The following is a 23532-nucleotide window of genomic DNA, read 5'->3' as shown; positions in this document are numbered from 1 at the left end:
ACATACATATAGACAGACAGATAGACAAATGACAGATAGACAGACAGGCTGAAAAAGAGACATAATTACAGACAAACATATAGACAAAAAGACAGACAGAAAGTCAAGAAAATCTAAAAGGACAGACAGGCTGACAGACTGACTGAAAGACAATTAAATTGAGAGACAGACATCCTATCACTTTTATATAAAGATTATAATATTATTAATTTAAGGTTTGCATGGAGGGTGTTGGTATTCTGTTTGCTACTTCAAAGGTATTTATAAAGCTTTCTCGTATTCATTCGAATCCGGTGGATAGGAACCGGTTCTCATCCATACGAAAAAACTATGTCTAGCATCGTATATTTTCCAGCTTTCTACGAATATAAAAATGTACAATCATAAGATTAAAACAAGTTTTTTTAGCCCGTGCCTACGGCACCTAGGGGCTAAAAAACTGGTTTTAATCTTATAATTGTACATTCTATATCCGCGGAAAGCCGTTTATAATACGATGAAAGAAATAACTATTAAAATTTTTAGAGAAATTTTCTTGAAATTTATATTTGTCCAATAGATCTATAATCTATAGTATAGATGTATATACAGATAACTACCTGCCCCTAATTTCCAAGGACCTTTTTCGCCTGCTAGCAAATTATTTTCTGCTCCTTTGCTGTAAAAATATTTCCGACACTATTGTTTTTTTTTAAAGACCTAATTGGGAGTCAGCATAAGGTCCTTAGGGACATACAGTTATTTAATCCCCCTTCCCCCTTTAGTGTTTACTTTTAATATTTGTCCTGAACGGTTTAGAACATGCTTTATTTCCGCAAAATACGAACCGTTTTTGTTCACGAAAATTATAAAACATATATTTGTGTTTCCGTGGTCAATTGTTCGCAAAACAAAACTAAAATATATATCAATTCAAGGCTTTCTGCTATATTTCCTATGGGATAAAACCAGTTTTAAAACATGAAAGAAAAATGCTATTTTTCAACCACAACAAAGCTATTAATATCATTTTGTTTTGATCAAGAGAATGTAGTTCAGTGAGAACGTCTGATTAGAGTCACTTTGATATTAGAGTAGCATTTGACTCAAATTAATTATATTCCAGTATACTTCGAAACCAATTAATATCCTCTTAGCCGTACAGAAAAATTATGTGTAGCATAGTATTACTGACAATTTACCACGAATGTTAAAATAAAAAACATAAAAATAATACCAACTTGTTTTAGTCCTTATCCGCGGAAAGTTGTCTATAATACGATGCAATAAATAACTATTATTGCCTTCTAGTGGCTACGTATCAATTCTGACGTCATAAAAATGAGGGGTGAGGAGAGGAGAAGTGGGTGTGAAAACCCCTAAAAAGAGATGGAATCAATCATTTTTATGACTCCACATTGAGCTACTTTCTTCGTCTTCATTTTTCCTTTTTTTTAGTTTTTCATTCGATTGGACCATATTCGCAAGTGCTTCACCCAAAAGGACGGAATCTTTATTTTGGAAGAATTCAGTAAGTATTGTTAAAAGCGAAGATTTTCTATAATTAGGGTCGGTCTGTCCGTCCATCCGTAACGGTTAGATCTTTTTGTTAATTTGGGCATGTTAGAATTGTTCTGTGTCCCTATTCATATAATTTTTAAAAGCGAAGCTTTTCTATAATTAGGGTCGGTCCGTCCGTCCGTCCGTACGTCCGTCACAGAGAGTTAGCTCTTTTCGTTAATTTAAACAGGTTAGAATTGTCCTATCGATTCCAAACTTTTCATGGTAACTCCTATAGTAGTTAGGTACAATTTAGAAAGCGTAGCAACTCTATAAACAATACCAGAATGTCCGGCCGTACGTCAATTTTAAACATGTCGATTTTTAGCTTTTTTGACAACAAATTTTTGTATGTTAAAAAAGATACTTCTGATTTTTTGAAAACTGATTCTGTTATAAGCGATGCAATTATAGCTATAATCAAATCCTAAAAATTATAGTATGCCTTTTTCTCGTATTCTTTCGAATACGATGGATAGGAACCGGTTTTCATCCATACGAAAAAACTATGTCTAGCATCGTATTATATCCAGCTTTCTACGAATATAGAAATGTACAATCATAAGATTAAAACTAGTTTTTTTAGCCCCGAGCCGTTTATAATACGATGCGAGAAATAACTATTACAGTATCCTATACTTATGCAGTTTTGTCACAAATTTATGTACATCTTCGTTTATACTTACAAATTAATGTTCTGCTTATTAAGTTCTAACACTCTACAAGAGTTATTGTTCGTTTGTCCTTCCTTTTGATTTTAGAGTTTCGCTTTTATGGATGTTGTCATCTTTGTTCTAGTTATTTATAGTAGCGACGCTACTTTATACATCACTTTGGTCTTTGATTATACAAAAGAAACGTTTCTCCACTCCTAATTCAGATAGGGGAAATATTACAAGTCCAATTATATTTCTGTAGGCAAAATAAGATCAAATTGACTGCTAAATCCCGAATGACGTCATTTTAGAATAATGGACTATTCTAATATGACGTCATTCGTGATACTTCGACCAAAAGCTTTTTGTCCCCTTTTTTATAGACACTATAAAATAGATTTTTTAGATCCAAAAACAAGAAAAATTTTCCAACGAAAGTACAAATCTCCAATGGTAAGTTAAATAAAATAGAAAATCTTTATTTTAATAGAATAGTTGTGTTTTATTTCATTTATTGGGTAATTTTTAATAATTTAAGTAAGGTTTTTTTTAGTAATTAGTAATTTAAATGATAAATCGTTTTACATCCCCAATAATGAGAAACATAATTACCCCTTAAATAAATTCAAATTATTGGTTGAAAAGTTTGGATATTGCTTTAGTTTGAACCATCCAATCAAGATGAAATAAAAGTGCCCAAAGTTTTTAATCCATGAAATGTTTATGAAACTTTGGTACCATATAATTTACAGTCCAATGTTCACTCCCTCCTCTCGTTTAAGTATTGGGTTATGTATGGCTAGTTCCCCGTATGGTTAAAGATTCTCACAGGGGCTGAAGACGAAGAAAGTCGCTCAATGTGACGTCATAAAAATGAGGAATTATCCATTTCTTTTTCGGGGGTTTTCTTTCCCACTACACCTCTCCTCATCCCTAATTTTTATGACGTCAGAATTTTTTTTAAGCGACTTGCTTCGTATTCCAGGGGCTATACTAATAATTTAGGAGGTTGGGGAAGGGGTAGAAATTCAAAGACGTCCAAGGGGGGGGGGTAAAGAGGTGATTACCCCCCCCCCCCCCCCCCAAGGAATTTTTAATCCTCCCCCAAATAAAAAAATGCCTCTATGCTATAATAATGATGTGCCGTTGGCACCCCCAAAATTTTTATTTTCAAATTTTTACCCCCTCCCCCCCCCAAATGAAAAAGCTTGGACGCCCCTGGGTAGAATCTTATTTGATATTGCCCAATAACTGAAATTTAAACAGTTAGGGAGTTGAATCCATTTTTATAAAAGCAGAAACATAATCTATGATTATGGTTTTGACCCTGTAAAACTGTAATCTACCCTTCCACTTTCCCCTCTCTTGGTGAAAATATCTTCAACGCCTATACGATTTTTGAAATGTAAGATTCCAATTTTGCCTCTCTTGGTGAAGATATCTTCAACGCCGATACGATTTTTGAAATGTAAGATTCCACTTTCAATAGGGGCGAAACTGGAATCATGGTTTACATTTTTAATATCTATGTTTCTGTAATCTTCAATTACTTTTTTAACATCGACATAATAGAAATGTACTATACTATTTTAAAATTATGTCAATTGTGAAAAAAGCATAGATTTTATATATAATTTAAACATTGTTGTATATTCTTAATTAAATAAATGAAACATACAAAGAGCGTATATAAAAGATGTTTTGTTTATTTTAAAAAAGTACTTTAAAAATCCTATCAAATGAGTATTCAAAATTATTTTAAGAAAGTTGTTTATTAATTAATTCAATTGTATATATTTGTAATTTTTTTGTTCATTTTTTTTTCATCTTAATATTTCCCTAGTAAGCACTAAGAGGTTAATTGCTTATCTAATTGTGCATTTTTGTGGTAAGTTACTGATCAATTACTGAACAATTTGGTCTGATTTGTGAGTTAAAAGTGGATGGAGTAAATAAATCCTCAGACATTTATAGTAAAAGTTGCTTGTATCAGTTGAAGTGAAGAAAAAGAAGGAGGAGTAATAAGGGAGGGGGGGGGGAAGTTCTGACACATCTGCTTAATCCTGGTGTATAGGCTTTATCTTTGGACTGAGAGAATAGGTTATTAGATTTTATGTTAAATTTCTTATAAGCAATTGATGAAAATTTTTGCATATTTAGATTATATTGGCCAAATCTTCAACTTTCGTCATAAACTGCTTACAGGAAAGAAGGGATTATGGGGGGGGGGGGGAGAGTTCTGACACATTTGCATAAACCTGGTGTATAGGCTTTATCTTTGGACTGAGAGGATAGGTTATTAGGGATAAAATCATTTTTATATGATGAATTTCCTCCAGATTAAAAATTTTTTGGATAGGCCTCCAGGTTCCGGAGCTCCAGGCCTCCAGGTGGTCTCTGTATAGGTAAAGATTAAAAATAAGATTTTTTTTGAAGAGTTAGAGGTTAACTTATAAAACAAAATATGCTTCTTTTTGATTGTTATTCACATATTTTGTCTCATAAGCTGACAGCTAACTCTTAAAAAAAATTTTTTTTTCATTTTTACCTGTAGAGAGACCACCTGGAGGCCTGGAGCTCCAGAACCTGGAGGCCTATCCAAAAAATCTTAAATCTGGGATAATCCCTCTAACAAAACCGGTAATTTTTTCAGTTTTTTGAAGAAAATAAATTGGGAAAATATTAATATTTTCTAATAAAACCAAGATCCTTAGAAAGCTTATGGAAAAGACTAACAGGTTATCCTAGGCCTTTTAGAAGTTTGATATAATTGGACTCAAAGTCGACAGACATTTTCTTTAAAAATAAAATTCTAATTTTTTCATAAAAAAAACACTGTCCTACCCACTTTTTGGCCTAGTTCTTAAAAAGCCCATATTGAATTTTGGAAAACCTAAAAATTAACCTTAGAATCAAATTCAAATTTTTTTTCAAAAATGAAAATGCCCCGCCACAAACTCTGGTTATTTTTGAAAAAACTATTAACTCTTTTTTAAAGCTCTTAACCGATTTGAAAAGTATGGAGAATTCTTAGTTAAAAAGATTTTTACGGATTAAAAAAATATTTTTTTGTCAAACGTTGAGACCCTAAAACTACCCTTAAAGGAGGCCTGCAAGAAATACCACGCCTTATTTGCTAAAAGACTACCACAAGTAGACCCAATACCCCAAATTTAAAGTCTTCAGCTTCAATAACAAAAAAGTTCTAGGCATTTCAAAATAGCATATTATGTACAATGAAAATTTTGAAAGATTTCCAATGCTCATAAAAGAAAAAAACAATATTCAATTATGTCGCCTAGACATAAAATTATAACTTTATCTTTGTCAGAAACTTAGATTGCCGGTAACTGATTACATTTTTAAAATAAAAACCCCAAATTTCATAGTCAAAATCTATGAAAAAAATTCGATTTAAATTGCATTTGTAAACAAAAATCATAGTGGAAACAAAGGGGTAAACTAATACAAGCTCAGCTGTGATTGGTTGCTTAGCTGATTCAGCCTTCTGATTGGCTACAGTACACTCGGTACAACCCAAGTTAAACTTATTTTTTTTTAATGATTTTGACTATAAAAATGGGTATTTTTATTGTAAAAATATAATTAGTTACTGGCAATCTAAATTTATGACAAAAATAAGCTTATAATTTTGTTTCTAGGCCACATAGTTCAATTTCAAAATATCTACATTAGCACTGAAATTCTTTCAAAAGTTTCGTAGTACATAAAATGTCATTTTAAAATGCCTAGAACTTTTTTGTTATAGAAGCTGAAGGCTTAAAATTTGGGGTATTGGGTGTACTTGTGGCAGTCTTTCAGCAGTTAAAGCGTGGTATTTCTTGCAGGCTTCCTTTAAAATTAAACTCACAAAATTTTCATTAATTTAATAACAAACAAATTTGTTTTGTTGTTGTTGTCAAAAAAGATCTATTAGTAAAACGGGGTAATAAAAATATCAGACTCCTGACTCCCATGCCGAACCAGGCTTATATAGGGCGTAAAAAAACGATAAAAAAATCATATAAAAAATAATAATTTAAATAAAACGAATTCACAAATAGATGTACTTGTCAATAAACTTTAGATTTCACGAAAAAAATCAGTGACTTTACTATAAAAACAAAAAAGTTAGATGGGGTATTTTGAATTTTCATGATTTTCAAACTTTGTTGAGCTATACCGGCAAACGGAAGTAAGCAAAACTGCCTGCTCCAGGGGGAAATGAAAGCCAGGGTAGTAGAGGGGGGATTCATACTGAGAATGATGCAATTATGAAGCTGGAAACCGTTTTTTTTTACATTTTATGTAACCGGGTTTTAATACCCGGTTTGTCACTAATGGGTTAATGTGAAATCAATGCAGCAGTTGTGATTTGACTTGAATTTGGTTAACTTTTTTTGTGTTTTATTTGTTTTCCTTTTGATCTTAAACATTAAACTGTTTTTAACCTAGTTTTGAATGGGAGGTCAAAAATTTACTAGGACACCTATAGAATCAGACTGCAGAGCCCAAATTTGAATTAAGTCCCCAATAAACTTTTTTTGGGGGATTTAAAAATTAATTTTTAGTGTTGCTCTAGTCATTTTGACCGGAGCAAAAGTTCTTTTTTTACTTCGGGTAATATTGTGGCTTACAGAACATTTTTATATAATTCACTTTATGTTAATACAATAAAAAAACATTACTCTGTTCATTAGAAATAATTTTTTTTCCAAAACAATTAATTTCATTGAAAAATCTAACATTTACAATAAAACAAATAATTCTGAAGTCTAACCAATAAGAAGTCTTGTTTTATTTCAATTCTTTACAATTCAAAAAAAGAGTGTTTTCACAAAGTGACTCATTTCCAATGTAGTTAATAATTTTTATTCAATTAAAATGAAAAGAATGAAAACCATACACATAAAAGTTACATACTTTTTAAAATTATTTTAAAAAATAAGTTTGAATAATCTTATTTTATATCACATTTGTATATGTGACAAAAATAAATTTGTTGTATTGCATAAACGTTTGTTGTCATTTAACCCTTTACAGCCATTTTTTATGTTTTTAATATACATGTTAATGTTAATTCATTGATATATTATAAAGAATTAATTTTTTAATTAATTAATTTAGATGAAATCAAAAGGCCTAATTTTACTCTATACCAGAATACAAGATTTATGAAGCAAAACACTCTAAAAGCTACGAATTTTACCCCAATAAAAAAAAGACCTTTTGCTCTGGTCAAAAATTTTTAAATCCCCCCAAAAAAGTTTATTGGGGACTTAATTCAAATTTAGGCTCTGCAGTCCGATTCTACTGTTGTCATAGTATATTTTTATATATGTTTTAAAAATAGGTTAAAAACAGTTTAAAGGGCAAATTTAGGTTGAATATGATATGGGCTCAAAAAAACCGTGCCATTCCATAGATTATAAATAACTTAAAGATATTTACATATTTAATTGTATAAGTCTGTTATAGCTTAAAACCTGGACATGTAATTTTATCTAATTAGTATGGTTCCCTAAGAACTCCAAACATCCTAGCATCACAAAAGGATTCTTAGGAAGGTTGAATTAAAAAGCTTTTGTTAAATGAAATGTGGAAACGAGTTATCAATGTATTTTTTTGTAACTTGGATTTTACTTCCTTAACAATATTCCCCACCAAAGTATAAAGTATATGATTTTTTTTATAAAAAAACCTTTAAGAGAAAAATTTTATTTCATGTCAGTATGAAAATTATATTGTAATTGTTATAATTAATTTAAAGGGGACAAAAATGATAGGTGAACATTGTTTCTTTTTTCTTATATTTTTTCTGGAGAAATTGTGCAACCGATTTATGTGTCTTCGTTTGTGTGTGTGTTGAAAAATGCGTACTTTAGGGTATTTATATCATCCAGAATTAATCAATGATCTTTGTACAGAAAAGAAACTTTAAAACGTATTATTTACCCTAGTCAATACTCCTGACGCACAAATATGCAAAATATTTTTACGCTTTTTAAAAATTGAATAAAATAGTATGTAATCTAAAAAAATAAACATTTAAATTGTCATTTAAGATGCATGCCAATGTAATAGTCAATCAAACTTAAGCAAAATAGTCAAAAAAAAGTCTTAGAAAAGATAAAAAAGCCAATTTTGTTGTTCATTTTTATATGTTGAAGTGAACACAAAAATTGCAATATCTACTTAATTTTTTTTTTAATATTAAAATTTGGCATAGATATTCTAAAAGTATAGAATTGCACCTAAATTGTAAGCCCATATCATATTCAACCTATATTTGCCCTTTAATGTATAGAATTCTTTACTTATTAAGAATTGAGAAAATTTAGAGACACCATCTCTAAATCAGCCAATAGAATAACTGCAGAAGAATAATAAGGCTAAGTTATTGGTAGAAATGTGTAAAAATTTTGACAGGAAAAAGATAAAATTTGCATTTCTTAAGACAAAGATAGCTTTTAGAAAGCATATGGTTGAAAAATTCCTTTGCTGTATTACTGGAATGATTCATAAATAACAAAAAATAAACAAAGGTGTTTATCTGCTAGAATTTCTCTTTTCAGTTGATGGATTATAGGACCAGTTTGACCAAATCGATATCCTTTTTCAATTGTGCTAATATATGACTCTACAGGTTATCTGATTCTTGACTGTAGGATAGATATTTCTATAATTTTCTATATATTTCTAATAAACTGCTAAGTAACAAATTGTAATTAATCTGTTTCAATGAGAATTTTTGAATTAAATTCATTAATAAATGGAAGACCAACTATTAAAGGAACCCTGCAAGAAATACCTCTCTTTAACTGCTGAAAGCCTGCCATAAGTAGACCCAATACAAAAAATTTGAAGCCTCTAGCTTCAAAAACAAAAAAGTTAAAGAAATTTCAAAATGATTATTTTAGTACAATGAAAATTTTGAAAGTTTTTCATTGCTAATAATAAAATTTTAATTATTAAAATACGTCATCTGGAAGCAAAATTAATAGCTTATCTTTGTCAAAAACTTAGACTGCCAGTAACTGATAATATTTTTACAATAAAAATACCCTTTTTTATAGTCAAAATGTCTTTTAAAAAATTATGTTTAAATTGCGTTTGAAAGCATAAAATCATAGCGGGAAAAAATAAAACTAATGCAAGTAATACAGATACTCAGCTGTGATTGGTTGTTCAGCGGACTTAGCATGGACTCAGACTTCTGATTGGCTAGAAATCCTAAAGGCTGGCATTCTCACACTACATTACTCTCAATAAAATGCAAATTAAACTGAATGTTTTTTAATGATTTTGACTATAAAAAAAAGTGTTTTTATTGTAAAAATGTTATCAGTTACTGGCATCCTAATTTTCTGCCAAAAATAAGCTTATAATTTTTTAGGCGACGTATTTTAATAATGAAAATTTTATTATAAGCAATAAAAAACTTTCAAAATTTTCATTGAACTTAAAATAATATTTTGAAATGTCTATAACTTTTTTCTTTTTGAAGCTTGAGGCTTCAAATTTTTTGTACTGGGTCTACTTGTGACAGTCTTGCAGGCTTCCTACAAAATTAAACTCACAAAATTTTCATTAATTTAATAACAAACAAATTTGCTTCTATGTTTTTTTCTGTCATTGAAAGGAACATGGAGATTTTTTTTTATTATCTTTTCTGCCTCCCCCTTTACACTCAATCCCCCCCTACTATTACCCTTGCCACTGTATATCTGGATGGGGCAAGGGAGGATAGGTTAAAGGGAGTGTGAACGTAAAAATTTCTCTTCTGATTATCAAATCTTAACATTTACTAAGCACATTTCACTACACTGATCAACCAAAATTGTCCTATTCACAAAAATAACCAGAAATAATGCCTTGATTTTATGGTATTTTGAGAAGGAAAAAGGAAAAAACAGGGAAAATCTGAACGTTTTTGTTTCTTATAATGTTTGTAGGGATATTTAACTTGTCATATATAGTTGAAACAATTTACTTACTGTTAAGGATTTATTTTATGCTATAAAATTGCCAATTCGTTTTTTTATAACGTAGTAATTAGGTAATAAAGACATATTTTAAATTGGTATTATTGACAAAAAAAATACCTCACTGTCTACAAAGGGTTGAATCTCATAGGTTATATAAAATAATAATATCCTTTTTTATTGTGTTGAACAATAAATAACCCACTTTGGAGAATTAGTTTACACTTTTGTCAGACTGTTTATAAAGAAATATTGCATCTTTATTATTTACAAATTTGTAATTAAAGGTGGGCGAGAGATGGGCCATTTAAAGTTAATTGGATACTAATAAAAAACCTGTTTCTGGCTTTGTTATTGTATTTGGTTTTCAATAAAAAAATATTGCTTATTTTATCAATTTCTAAGTAACTATACATTGGATTAAAGCAAGGATTATGTTAAAAGTCATCTTAACTGTTAGGAAAAATCTAGAACTATGTGAAAAAGTTTAATTTTAGCTATAATGGGAGAAAAAAGCAATTTAATGCACATTTTATATAATACGGAAAATTTCTTCCTTTCCCGTACCTTATAAAAATTGTCGGAAAAAGCCGTTTTTTAAGCAAACAAAAGCGCGTTTTGCTCTATCTGTGAGATATTATGAATGAGATAATGTTAAGATTTGATATTAAGATGAGAAAAATTTTTGAGAAAATTAGATTTTAAAACTTCAAGTTCAATTTTCACCCCCTAGGAGTTGCCGCATAATCATGTCAAGAAAAGCAAATATTATTTATTTTAAATTTTGAACAACTTTGCTTTTATGAAGTTCTTCTTAAAACCTCTCTATATATGATTTATTTTAGGCTGAATTTTCGTGACCTTTGCAAAGCAAGTGATAAAAATGGCCATTTATTAACTCCCTTTAGGAGTGGTTTTATGAAGAACTTTATAAAAGCAAAGTTGTTCAAAATTTAGAATAAATAATATTTGCTTTTCTTGTCATGATTATGCGGCAACTCCTAGGGGGTGAAAATTGAACTTGAAATTTTCAAATCTAATTTTCTCAAAAAGCCCCCGCTGAAATATTTTGGTTTTACCTGAAATCATCATGGTTTTATGTCTATTTTCAACATGCATAGGTCACAGGGCTCGGCACTTACTTTTGTCTTGATTTAATTCTAGCCCACAGTGAAAACTTAATGTAATGAAAAGCTTTCACTTAAGCAAAGCTAACAAATAAAATTATGAAACATATCAGGGTTCTAAAGAGATAAGACAATGGCCGATAGATTAATGCACATCCATAATGATGACGCACTAAATGACCCCTTCTGTAGATAAAAATTAGTGGTTCCAACGTTTATAAATACAATTTAATCAACCAATCAAAGCCAATGAATAAGAAAACGTTATTGTAAAACTTTGAGTACTATTGTAATAAGCAGTCAATTGTCTCCTTCCTCTCTGGATACAAATATACTAACTAAGAAAGAATAAAATGCGATTGTACTCTAAAATTCACTTTTCTACCTGTCCGTCATTCTGTCCATGATTTTTTTTGATTTTACAGTATGGCTACGAAACCAATTAATATCCGCTGGATCAGACCCGTCTAATCCATACTTGAAACCATGTATTGTAATGTATTATAGACATTTTTCTACAAATTGTAAAGTAAAAAGTTGTAATATGAACACCAGTTTTGTTAGACTGGACCTTCGCCCCTTAGGGACTAACAAAACTGGAAAAACAGATGCAATAAACAACTAATCTTGGCTGTTTAGTTTTGACAATGCCAGTTTTCATCAACCAATTAAGATTAAATAAAAGTAAACAAATTTATAAATCCAACAAATGTTTATAAACCTTTGGGTACTACTGAAATTTGAACCCTCCCTTATTTTGCTGAGAGTGAAGTTAACATATTAAAAAGACATAGTTATAGAAACCTGCAAACCATAAGAGTTATTTTTTTAGACATACATTAGACTTCTACCAACCCTTTTTGTAGAAAACGTCGCTTAAAAGCAATAACATTTTGTATGTATCTTATAAATTTATATTGTTATAACTCTTAATATAAAAAGCTTTGTCAAATGTTTTAAATGAACATTCAGGACTTTCTGATAACGATTACAGGGTGCTACTGTCCTTCTCATTCTGTTTTCTCATGTTATTATAGACAGAATTTATTTAATTTTTCGTCTATTTTTCCCTCTCTGTAGACAACTTTTATTGTACCCAGGGAGGTAGGGAACATTGGACTGAAATTACCTTTTTAGCTGGTTCAAAACCTCTAGGTACTTTAATTCAAGTTTATCGCCACCAGGGATCTAATGGGTTTAAGACAATAGCTGATAAATGGATGTACATTCCCAAAAATACCCCTACTGTAATTTGCTATCAGTGGTTGAAAAGTTTTGACACTATACTGAATAAACTAACCAATTAGAATTTAGTAAAAGTCCCGAAAGATGTTAAGCAAACAAAAATGAAAACGTTATTGTAAAACTTTGGGAACTAGCAGAGAGAGAGGTGGACAATGGACTGTTTATTACACTAGTCCCCAAAGTTTTACGATAACGTTTTCTTATTGGCTGGCTTAACAACTTTGGGGACTTTTATTGGATTTTGAATGGTTATGTTATTAAGTACTAGCGGCTTTGCCCCTAGCCTCGAGGAGCTTTGCCCCATGTGGTAATTTTTAAAAAAAAATTTAAAAAATTTTTTTAAAAATAAAAATTCTGGTGCTGCGCCCATAATTTCTGGGCATCACCATAATTTTTTTTTGGGGGGGGGATTTTCATTTTTAGGGGGGTTGGGGTTGTCCCACCCCCCCAAGAAAATAGCTTAAAACCACAACCCTGAAGAGTAGAATCGGATCGGTTCAGTTGTTACCGAGATCTTAAGGGACAGACGAATGGTCGGACAGACAGACAGAAAGACATCGTTTTACTTTGTATTATAGATAGTAGTGGTTAAACCAACCAATCAAAATTCAGTAAAAGTCCCCAAAGTTGTTAAGCCAACGAATAAGAAAATTTATGTTTTGAGATTTCTAATACAAAATTTACTTTAAGATAAACATTTTCTGAAAAAATTGTTCTAGCTTCAAAAATAAGGAAATTACATTCATTTAACATTTTAATTAACCTTAAAAAATAAAGTTGTTAAATGAAAGGGTGAAGTAAAGGAAAAATGACTTTGTCTCACTTAAAGTCGGAAATTTATTATTTAACAGGGAACATGCACAATTTTTTGCCATCTAACTCTAATAGGAGCTGAGATGATATGTGGAGGGGGGGGGAGCATTGAACGATTAAGGTTCGGAAATGGGCCTGATTGTTAAGTGTTAGCAACCTTTATTTTTAGGTCCTTTTTTTCTTAAAAACTTTAAACTAATAAAAATATAAAAAAAACTATTTAATATGTACCATTTCTACTATGTCGATTTAAATATATAATATGTTATCTTGAATGTATCATTCCAGTTTTGTCTCTATTGAAAGTAGAATGATACATTACTATTATGTCGATATAAATAAGGAAATCAATGTTTATGAATACGCTGATATGTAAACATGAATGTATGATTTCAGTTTCGCCTCTATTAAAAGTAGAATCTTACATTTCAAAAATCGTATCGGCGTTGAAGATATCTTCACCAAGAGAGGGGAAAGTGGAAGGGTAGATTACAGTTTTACAGGGTCAAAACCATAATCATAGATTATGTTTCTGCTTTTATAAAAATGGATTCAACTCCCTAACTGTTAAAAACCTTATTAATTGTGTTTTATTGTGATGTACTATGTTTATTAAAATGGACGAGTTTTGGGGAATATTTTTCAGAGATTTAAATTAAGCGATAATATTTATATGAACTATTGTACAATATATGTACTTATAGTTAGATACATAAATGAACTATTGTACAGTGCTATTTTTAGTGGTATTACACCAAAATATATCTATTAAATTTTGAATCAAGATTCTTAATTCATTAATATTTATTTTGAAGAATTAATAACTCTAAAACATTAGCTTACCATTACACAGTAATTCAATTGTGTATCTGACTGTTTTATGTCATATGTAATACCCAGAGATGGTTTCTTAAAAAAGAATGCCGCGTTTTTTCGACATTTTTTCGACATTGATAGATTGAACGAAGACGATATCGTTAGACAGAGTATACAACTTAAGAATTCAAAATTTTAAAATTATTATTTAGCCATTGTATAACTCGCTTTTGTTGGTACGGCCTTCATAGAAGAAAAACAAATTATCTTCAATCTATTTTTGCTGCATATGAATTAATGCATCTTTTTAGAGCTGTATTAGACCTTTACAAATGGCTAAAATAATAATTTTAAAATTTTGAATTCCTAAGTTGTATACTCTGTATAACGATATCGTCTTCGTTCAATCAATCAATGTCTGAAAAATGTCGAAAAAACGCGGCATTCTTTTTTAAGAACCCATCTCAGAGATTAAGAGATGGGACAATGGACAAGAGAATATGGTTCCCCCTGCATCCCAAAAGAAAAATTCATTCTCACATAAACAACCCCTTAAATAGTGGATGTAAATATTCTTCTTTTCTCCCTGAGGTAGTTATTTATTTTCCTGAGGTAGTCATTTATTTCCCTGAGGTAGTCATTTTTTTCCCTGAGGTAGTCATTTATTTCCCTGAGGTAGTCATTTTTTTCCCTGAGTTAGTCATTTATTTCCCTGAGGTAGTCATTTTTTTCCCTGAGGTAGTCTTTTTTTCCCCTGAGGTAGTCATTTTTTTCCCCGAGCATGGCAACAGGTGAACAGAATCTCAGTTTTGCACCACAAGCCTCGATGGCATCCGGTGAACAGAAGCTCAGTTCTGCACCACAAGCCTCGCACGACTGAAGTTCCCATGTCTATACAGTCATATTTATATGAAAATCTGAGAAAATATTTTTAGAAGATTTTTGAATTTTTTTTGAAGATTTTCAATTTTTTTGGAAGATTTTAGAATTTTTATTAATTACTAAAAGAAAGCATAATTACCTTAGGGAGAAAAATGAAAATTTAAACTAAAAATTAAACCACATTTTAGCATAAAAATGAGTTTTTGTTTAAATGAGAATGATATGCCTATCCAGTTTTTTGTTTAGGAATGAATGCCCCATTCTTTAAAATATTAAAACTATTGGGAGAAACTTATTTTACCTTTCTAACCTTTTTTTTTATATATTCTGGGGGTAAGAATCTTTTCTAGTCCATTGTCCTCTACCCCTCTCTCTCTATCTGACTATAGTACCGATGACTAGTAATAAAATGCCGTTTTTCGCGGTCGGACTCGGTCATGCGTCATATTGGAAGGGTGACGCAAATTTCAGATATCAGTTTTCGCTATTTGATTTACTATTTTTTTCTATAAGATAAACGCGATGCTTGCAAGATTATTTAATTTGCTATAAAGATAAGTTTAATTCTCAAATCGCGAAATCTGAGAAATGTAATTTGCGTCACCCTTCCAACATGACGCATGACCGCGTACTACCGGGAGAAACAGCATATTATTACTGGTCATCATAGCACCAATGTAGAATTGTTTCCTCACATACACAGCACTTTTGGTCAGTTGAATTTGAATTGCCGAATATGTACTCGGTTTTCTCGGTGTTTCCTCATCCTAAATCAATATTTACTACTAGCTAAAAAAAATCCCAACTTGGTAGTTTAAAGCTTTTTTAGCTAGTAGTAAATATTAAGCTAGGATGAGGAAACACCGAGGAAACTGTGTACACATTCGGAAATTCAAATTCAACTGACTGCACTTTAATGTAAACTGTTGTAAGCCCTGTGATTTAAAGGGATAAGAAAATGAAAGATACATCAATCTTTCTAAGTTAAAATTTGTTTTAAATAAACATTGATGATTGATCTGTCCCCTTCAAATTCAAACTTAAAAGTAGCAAAGGTACTCTATGATATACTTTTACTCTAAATTATTGGTGGCGAGGTTTGGACACTTCTAATTAGGAATCAAACAATAAAAAAGCTCGGGTATAGTCCATGGCAACGCCTCTTAATGGGCCTTCCGTCGTATTTTCACAGTAGCTATTCATAGGTAGGTTAAGTGATTGCCCCGCAGGATTAAGCAATTGACCCCGCACGATGTTGTACGTATTGGTGCAAAAAATGGGGACAATTTTTAAATTGATTTGACGGGGCTGTTTATTTACGTCACAAGTGAGGGGAAAGATAAGGGAAGGAAGAAAGAACCCCCCTAAAAAAGAGATGGGGGTATGACGTCACACGCCAAAACAATTTGAAATTTGTCCCCATTTTTTGCACCAATACGTACAGCATCACCTCGCACATGAAAAAGAAAATCATATACAACTAAAAAAACAGTTTAAAGAAATATTTGTATCTTAAATATAAAAAAAGTTTGAATGTTTATTTGTTACTTTGTTACAAATGATCTTGCTAACCGCCTGGCTACTTTGATTCTACTCTTCGGGAAAGCTATGTATTGATCCTGGTAAAGTTTTCATCTATTGTGGGGGTAGGATAGGTCAATTCTCCTAAGAGAAATATCCCCTGAATTTGAAGGTTGGATTGAATAAACCCTTAAACCTCAAGTAGCGAATCCCCTATAGGCTCGGGGCAAAGCCACACGTAGTACAGTTAACCTGTAATATTTAGAGAGCACCTGACGTAATGTTTTGCCCTAATTATCACATCGCACACACAATTATAATAGGGTTTGGCCGGAATCTTTTTTGGCCGGATATTCAGTTCCACCCGGATATCTGGCTAATTTTCAATTTCCGGCTAATTACCGGATATCCGGCCGGATAACCTGATATACGCCCTTAAAAATCAGCCAGACATCTGGTATCCGAATATTTTCAATATCCGATATCCGGCCAAACCCTAAATTATGATATTAAATCAAAAAGCTGTCCTAAAATCTAATAAAATAGGTCATTAAAATTCTCAATAATTATCTGGAATCTTGAGGGATAAGACAATGGACGATGAATTAAAGTTTATTCCCAATATTTATTGAAATTATTTGAAATCTGCCTCAAATTTTAAGGATTTTTTATAAAATTTGTTTTTTTGTATAATTCTTTATCTAAAAGCGGAAATACAATTTGAGTTAATTAATTTTGACATCTGTGATTGGTAGATTTAAAACTATCTGCGCTTTGATTGGAGAAGCTTAAGTGTCGTACATCATTCAACCAATTAGAGCGCTGGTAGTTTTCAATCCACCTATCACCGATGTCAAAATTGATTAACTTAAATTGTATTTGATTCAGATTTCAAATCTACCTCAAACATTAAAATTCTTTATAAAAACTTAAAAACTTATATATCTTATTGTACACAGCTTGTTTGAATAATACAATAAAAGTACCCATAGGTTTATTCCAGCAATAAAGTTTTGGGGAACAGTGTATTTTGCAGTCAAATATCCCAGGGGGGGGGGGAGGGGACATTTGGCTGACACTGAACAACAAACTTTAAAAATGTTTAATCTTAAGTACTTTTATTGCTTTTTGATAGGTTGGTTTAACAAGTTAAGTGTCCAAACGTTTTAACTACAGAAGGGGAATTTTGAGTATCATCATTGGGGTTTTACATCATTTTTATATCGGCCATTGTCTTATCCCTTTCGATCCCAAAAAAGTATCTCCTTTAGCCTTGGTACTTCTTAAGTATGCCTTAAAAGATTTAATTTATTTTTTAGAACAGCTATTTAAAACTCGTATTGGGTAGAAAAAATTAAAAGAACAGCCTAAAAAAATACAAATTAGACAAAAATACATAAAAACATATGATATGATATGAGTCTAATAAATACTACAGGGATCGTCAAATCCATTTTCAGCAGCTATATAAATATTACGAGTTTTCACTGAAAGTACCTTGTTGAGTACCGATACCACTTTAGATTCGGTTAGGTTAGGTTATACTGGGTAATGGGTAGCCCCGCATGGTTGGGACATTGAATGAATAGGCCCAACAGGGTAAGGACCGTTCGCCGGTTAAGGCATAAGAAAAAACACATGTGCAAAACAGACACTTCAAGTAAAAACACCAAATATTAAAAGCGTAGCTACTCTAATTTTGATAAACTGTATGTTCAACCAAGCGTCTGACAGTTGTCAACCGTCAAGAAAATGTCTACATTTCTTCAAGTTTTTTTTATAAATTTTGGTAATAAAATAATAATTTCTGAAATATAGTTCTAATACAGCTAGGTGTCATATTTCGTTAATATTGACAATTCGTAACATCGACTCATTAGGGGCGTTTAGTCGTATTTTCACAGTAGCTTTTGTTAGGTTAGTTTAGGTTAGGTATATGTTAATGATTGCCCCGCAGGGTTAAAGCCCCCCTCAGTGGCTAGAAAAAGGAGAAAAGCTACTGTGAAAATATCACTTAACGCCCCTTTAGAGGCGATGCCACGAAACCGACATTACCATTTTTTTTTATATAAATGTATAAGTTGAAGTATATTTGAAGTATTGTTAGCTTGTTTTTTGCTGCGCCAGTTATGTACGTAAATTCCTTTTTTTTTTATCAAAAGTTCACCAAGCAATGTAAGATGACGAACCCTGCCACTATAAAATGGAAAAACTAAAATGTCTCTGCTTTTTTAGGCCATCCAAATTGCTATTAGCCTGCATCGTGTCATTTCTGTACTATTGGCGCTCAGATACTAGTATCATAAAGTAATTATATTGTAGCTGCTCTACTTTTCAAACATTTTGTGGATTTATAAGCTGTTTCAGTCAACAATAATGCGAGGGGGGGGGGGAGGTTTTCGTTAGTTTTTTAGTACTATATTATAAACTAGCGGATACGCCCCTTTGAATTTGATAACCCAATCTATTATTTCAGATTTTAAAAGAAAAAGTAAAAAAAAAAAATTTCTAGGGGCGATTTCTCTTGGGAGGGTGGTGGTATCCTCCCCCAAAAAAGTCATAAACCTTACCGGACCTACCTATGATAAGATACCCTATTAAGGAGAACCCGATCGGTTCGCGGTTAGCGAGATCCTTCGGTACACACAGACAAACAGACAGAAAGACATCCTGTTACTTTATTACATGAATTATTGGTTGGTAGTCTTGGGAAAAACTACCCCCCCCCCCCCCGCCAAATATTTCAAATAAAGGGGGTTATCTGTTCCCATCAGACACTTTAAATCGTTATTTTTTTTAATTTTCATGAAATAGCTTATAATATCATACAAAATATAGATTTCAATTTTTGCGATAGTCTTTTCTTGCTTTAGTTAGGGAATGCTGTAAATAGTTTTGCTTTTATAATTTAATTGAAATTTTTAATATTTAATAGTAGATTTTTTTTTATAAATTTACTAATGTATTAAATTTTAGTTCAATTTAATCCTTTGTAGAAAAATTAAGCATGATATAAATTTTGCATGAAATATTAAATGTTCATTTTAATAAGAAATATATTAAGACCGTCATTTTTTTCACAATATTCCGTAAAATTGGATACAAGCTTCCAGTCAAATGCGCTTATTTGGTCAAGCTGTTCTTAATTATGCGATTAATTAAACTATGAGTGCCGTCTGACCTAATAAGCGCATTTGACTGGAAGCTAGCACTTAATTTTACGGATTATTGCGAGAAAAATGACGCTCTTTTTTAAATAATCATTCTGTATGATAGTTTAATTAAGATAGTTCAAACTGTTATTTAAAACAAGGATGACAATATCTTTAATTAGCGAAGTAGCATGACATGACAGACCGGCAGATCGAATGATTTTTGAACTAGATACTCTTTGGTAAAGAATCACAAAAAAATAGCCGTCTATCTTAAACAAAAGCCGAGAAATTCATATTGACATAGGGTTACGGACTTTGACTGACGGACAGACAGACAAAAAGAATTAAAAAGTAGCTTTACAGTCATTAAACTAGAAATCCTTCTGAAGCAAAATTAAATAATAAATTTTACCCTAGACCACATTTGTTTTAAAATTTTTAAAATTATGTTTGTAATCTAAAAATCCGTTTAAATATCTTTTTTAAAAAGGATCTTGCTAACCACTGAACCGATTTGGTTCTCCTTTACATGGTAGCTTCTCATGGGTCCTTGGAATTTTAGAACTAATATGGGGGAGTGTACAACCACCATCCCAAGAGAAATCGCCCACAGAAAAAATAACTCTCCCCAAATAACATTTAAAAAAAACATATCTTTTTATTCTGCAATTAAAAGTGGGTGGGCCCCCCCCACCCAGCCTAAAGGGACCCTAGAGGCCTCTAGGGGCGTAGCCGCTATTAGTATATTAGACAAACTCTATAACTTGGACGGAAGGATAGTGTATAAAAATTATATAAAGAAATAAGTTTTATTGAGAATTTATGTAAATTTCTTTTAAAATCTAATTCTTCTTTATGTTATTTGACATTTAGTCTTTTTCCTAATAATATTTTTTTTATCATGGCTTTCCCTTTATTTGAATATTTTAATTCTTCATAATTTTATACGATTTTTTTCAATTTAAATCAGGGTTTTTTGGCTTGATTTTAATGTTTAGAGGATCGGATTTCATAAATGAGGACGTCCAAGCTTTCTAATTTGGTAGGCAGAAAGGGGGGGGGTTACAAATTGATATAAAAGGAGATTATTAGACTTTAGGGGGTATACAAAATTTACCATTGCACCTTTTACAAAAAAATACTTATGGGGTAAAATTTAAATTGGGGATTAAATACTCCCCTAAATATTTTTTTTAAGGTGGGGTGTAGAGTTTTATCATAGGTAAACACCCCTTTTATCCCCTCCCCTCTCTAGTTGGATGTCCTTTCTAAAACCAATTATTTGAATTGATTAAAATCATTGATTTTTTATCCTAGTAACTTATCTTTTTTTCTTCAGTATCTTATTCGTTTTTATAAAACAACCTTTTTTTATATAGATTTCAAACAACGAAAATTACTTTTTAAACCTTTATTTCATATTTTAGGCGGATCAGATTTGTTATGCAGTTTTGTGTGTCTTCTCCTATGTAGCTGCCGGCCAGAACCGCAAGAAACCAGCTGCCACTGGCGCTGGTACGGCCACCAGTCGAAACAGAACAAAGAAACGCAGCGCTCCTATCGGCGACGGCTCTACCGCAACGTTGGCGGCCAACGGCGGCAGCGGCGGGCAAATGAATGCCGGCGGATCTAGATCAGCTGTGGTGTCGCCGCAAAGTCATAGTTCAACTGAAGTTTTAAGAAAGTGAAAATCTTGAAGTGTAAATCAATTCAGGGACCTAAAGGGATAAGACAATGGCCGATATATTAATGTACATCCCCAATGATCATACGCAAAATTACCCCTTCTGTTGATTAAAATCAGTCGTTGAAACATTTGAACACTCAACTTAATGAATCAACCAATCAAAATTTACTAAAAGTTCCAAATTTATTAAGCCATCGAATAAGAAAATGTTATCATAAAACTTTGGGGACTACTGTAATAAACAACCTATTGTCCCATATTTCTTTCGAATCAATTACACAATATGATTTAACAAAATTTTTTCAAGGGAAAATTTAAAAGAAAAATAAATAAATAGTCTACAGGGAGGGAGGGGATATTGGACTAAAAAGTATACTGGTACTCAAATTTTGTTGTTTACAAAAAAGATAATTTTGTTTATCATTATTAGGGACGTGCAACAATTTATCATCCATTGTCTTATCCCTTGGTATTCCTGTCAATAGTAGACTATTATACAAGGGTCAGTATTTAAGCTTTGTTTAAAACAGGTTTTTTCTATCTATAATACAAAGTAGAACGATGTCTGTCTGTCTGTTTGTTTGTAGCGAAGGATCTCGCTAACCGCTGAACCGATCGGGTTCTCCTTTACAGGGTAGCTTCTCATAGGTCCTGGGAAGGTTTATATCTATTTTCTTGGGGGGTGGGACACCCCTACCCCCCCCCCCCAAAAAAAAGGAAAATTACCCCATCCCCCCAAGAAATAATTTTTTTTTAAATTTTCTTTGAAATCTAAAACACGAAAATTTAGTTTGATAAAACCTCTTGGGGCAAAGCCCCTAGTGCCTAGAGGCTAGGGGCGAAGCCGCTAGTATAAAAAAATCTAGCAATTTATATGATGTTTATTTTAAAATATTGAAAATCTAAGAATCGAATGTTATTTCTAAAAAAATATTTATTTTTCTATCATTTCTGATCGAAATATTGTATTCTGAAAAAAATGTATTTAATATTTATTTTGTATATTTTAAAAGCAAACTCTCGTACTTTAAATTGTATTTTTAATGTCCTTAAATGAAGCTTATTTGAAATCTAGCTATTTATGTATTATATTATGTTTTTATTTACCCTTAAATCTTTAATTTTTAAAAACTTAAATTATGTAGTTTCTTTTAAACCAATAAAACATTTTAAATTTGATTGTTTTCTGAAGAAAGAAAAGTTTCAAGAAAATATAGAGGAACAAAATAGTACATTTAAATATTTTTACAATTTTTAAATAATCGAAAGTTTTTAGGCCTACCAATGAGATAGCATGTTTGGTTACCAGTATTAACTAACAGTCCATTGTACCTTCCCCCCATGGAAAATAGTAATTAGAAATTGTTGAATCTATTCTAAATATCAAGCTAGTAAAAGTGGCTGTCTCAAATTATGAATTAACCAATGAGAGGCCACTATAAATTTTACCATTGGTGAATTACAGTGTATACTAGCCTCTTATTGGTTAATTATTTTTCGACGTCATAATCTGAGTCAGCCACTACTAGCTTCCTATAAATATATCAGATATTTTGAAAAAATTAAGATTTTAAATAAAAATGGTATAATCCCACTAATTGTTATAGGACCGTTTTACACCCCCTCAAAAAAGCTTTTTCTAAATTATTTGCTTATAGTCAAAGACACTCAAAATTAGGGAGACTCAAAATAACAACCTCCCAGTCATCGAAATCCATAATACCCTGTTTTCATAAAGCTAAGCCACTACTGAGACCATTAATACCTGCGGAACTACCCCTCAACCAACCTTACCTAATTTAATACTAAAAAAACATCAATGTTTGATATTTGATAGGAATACCACCTCTTATTTACATGTTTTAAATTAGGAGGTTAAGGGTTATGTCCCCCCCCCCCCCACAAACATTTTATGAGGGGGTCAAAGGTGGTTCATTATATTTTTTACTGGAAACTGCTAGCAAAAGAAGTTTAAGATAATATTGGGTTCAACTTTCAAATAGAAATTAAATCTGAAAACTTTTTTTTACAAGTAAAAGAAACAAGTTTACTTTTGTATCGCGGGTACAAACTGGGATCTAAAGAGATAGAACAATGGCATACAAA

The 23532-nt window shown here is 31.4% G+C and overlaps 1 protein-coding gene across 3 annotated transcripts in view; it reads left to right on the top strand.

Moving 5' to 3' along the window:
* LOC145319854 (MAP kinase-activating death domain protein-like) overlaps positions 1–22845 on the top strand; it is a 70033-nt gene extending 47188 nt beyond the window's left edge. For 2 of the 3 annotated variants that reach the window (XM_080162255.1, XM_080162256.1), the window contains 4 exons: positions 216–257; positions 1438–1510; positions 2602–2648; positions 21167–22142. In XM_080162255.1, the coding sequence (XP_080018381.1) occupies positions 216–257; positions 1438–1510; positions 2602–2648; positions 21167–21427 (423 nt within the window). In that variant the 3' untranslated portion in view covers positions 21428–22142. Of the gene's footprint in view, positions 1–215; positions 258–1437; positions 1511–2601; positions 2649–18819; positions 18892–21166 lie in introns of all 3 variants that reach the window. The other variant, XM_080162257.1, reaches the window with a different exon arrangement.
* The last annotated feature ends 687 nt before the right edge of the window (positions 22846–23532 follow it).

Source organism: Acartia tonsa, chromosome 5, assembly GCF_053477335.1.
Source record: "Acartia tonsa isolate MP-2025a chromosome 5, ASM5347733v1, whole genome shotgun sequence".
Lineage (NCBI taxonomy): Eukaryota > Metazoa > Arthropoda > Copepoda > Calanoida > Acartiidae > Acartia > Acartia tonsa.
This window is presented reverse-complemented; position numbering and strand designations above follow the sequence as displayed.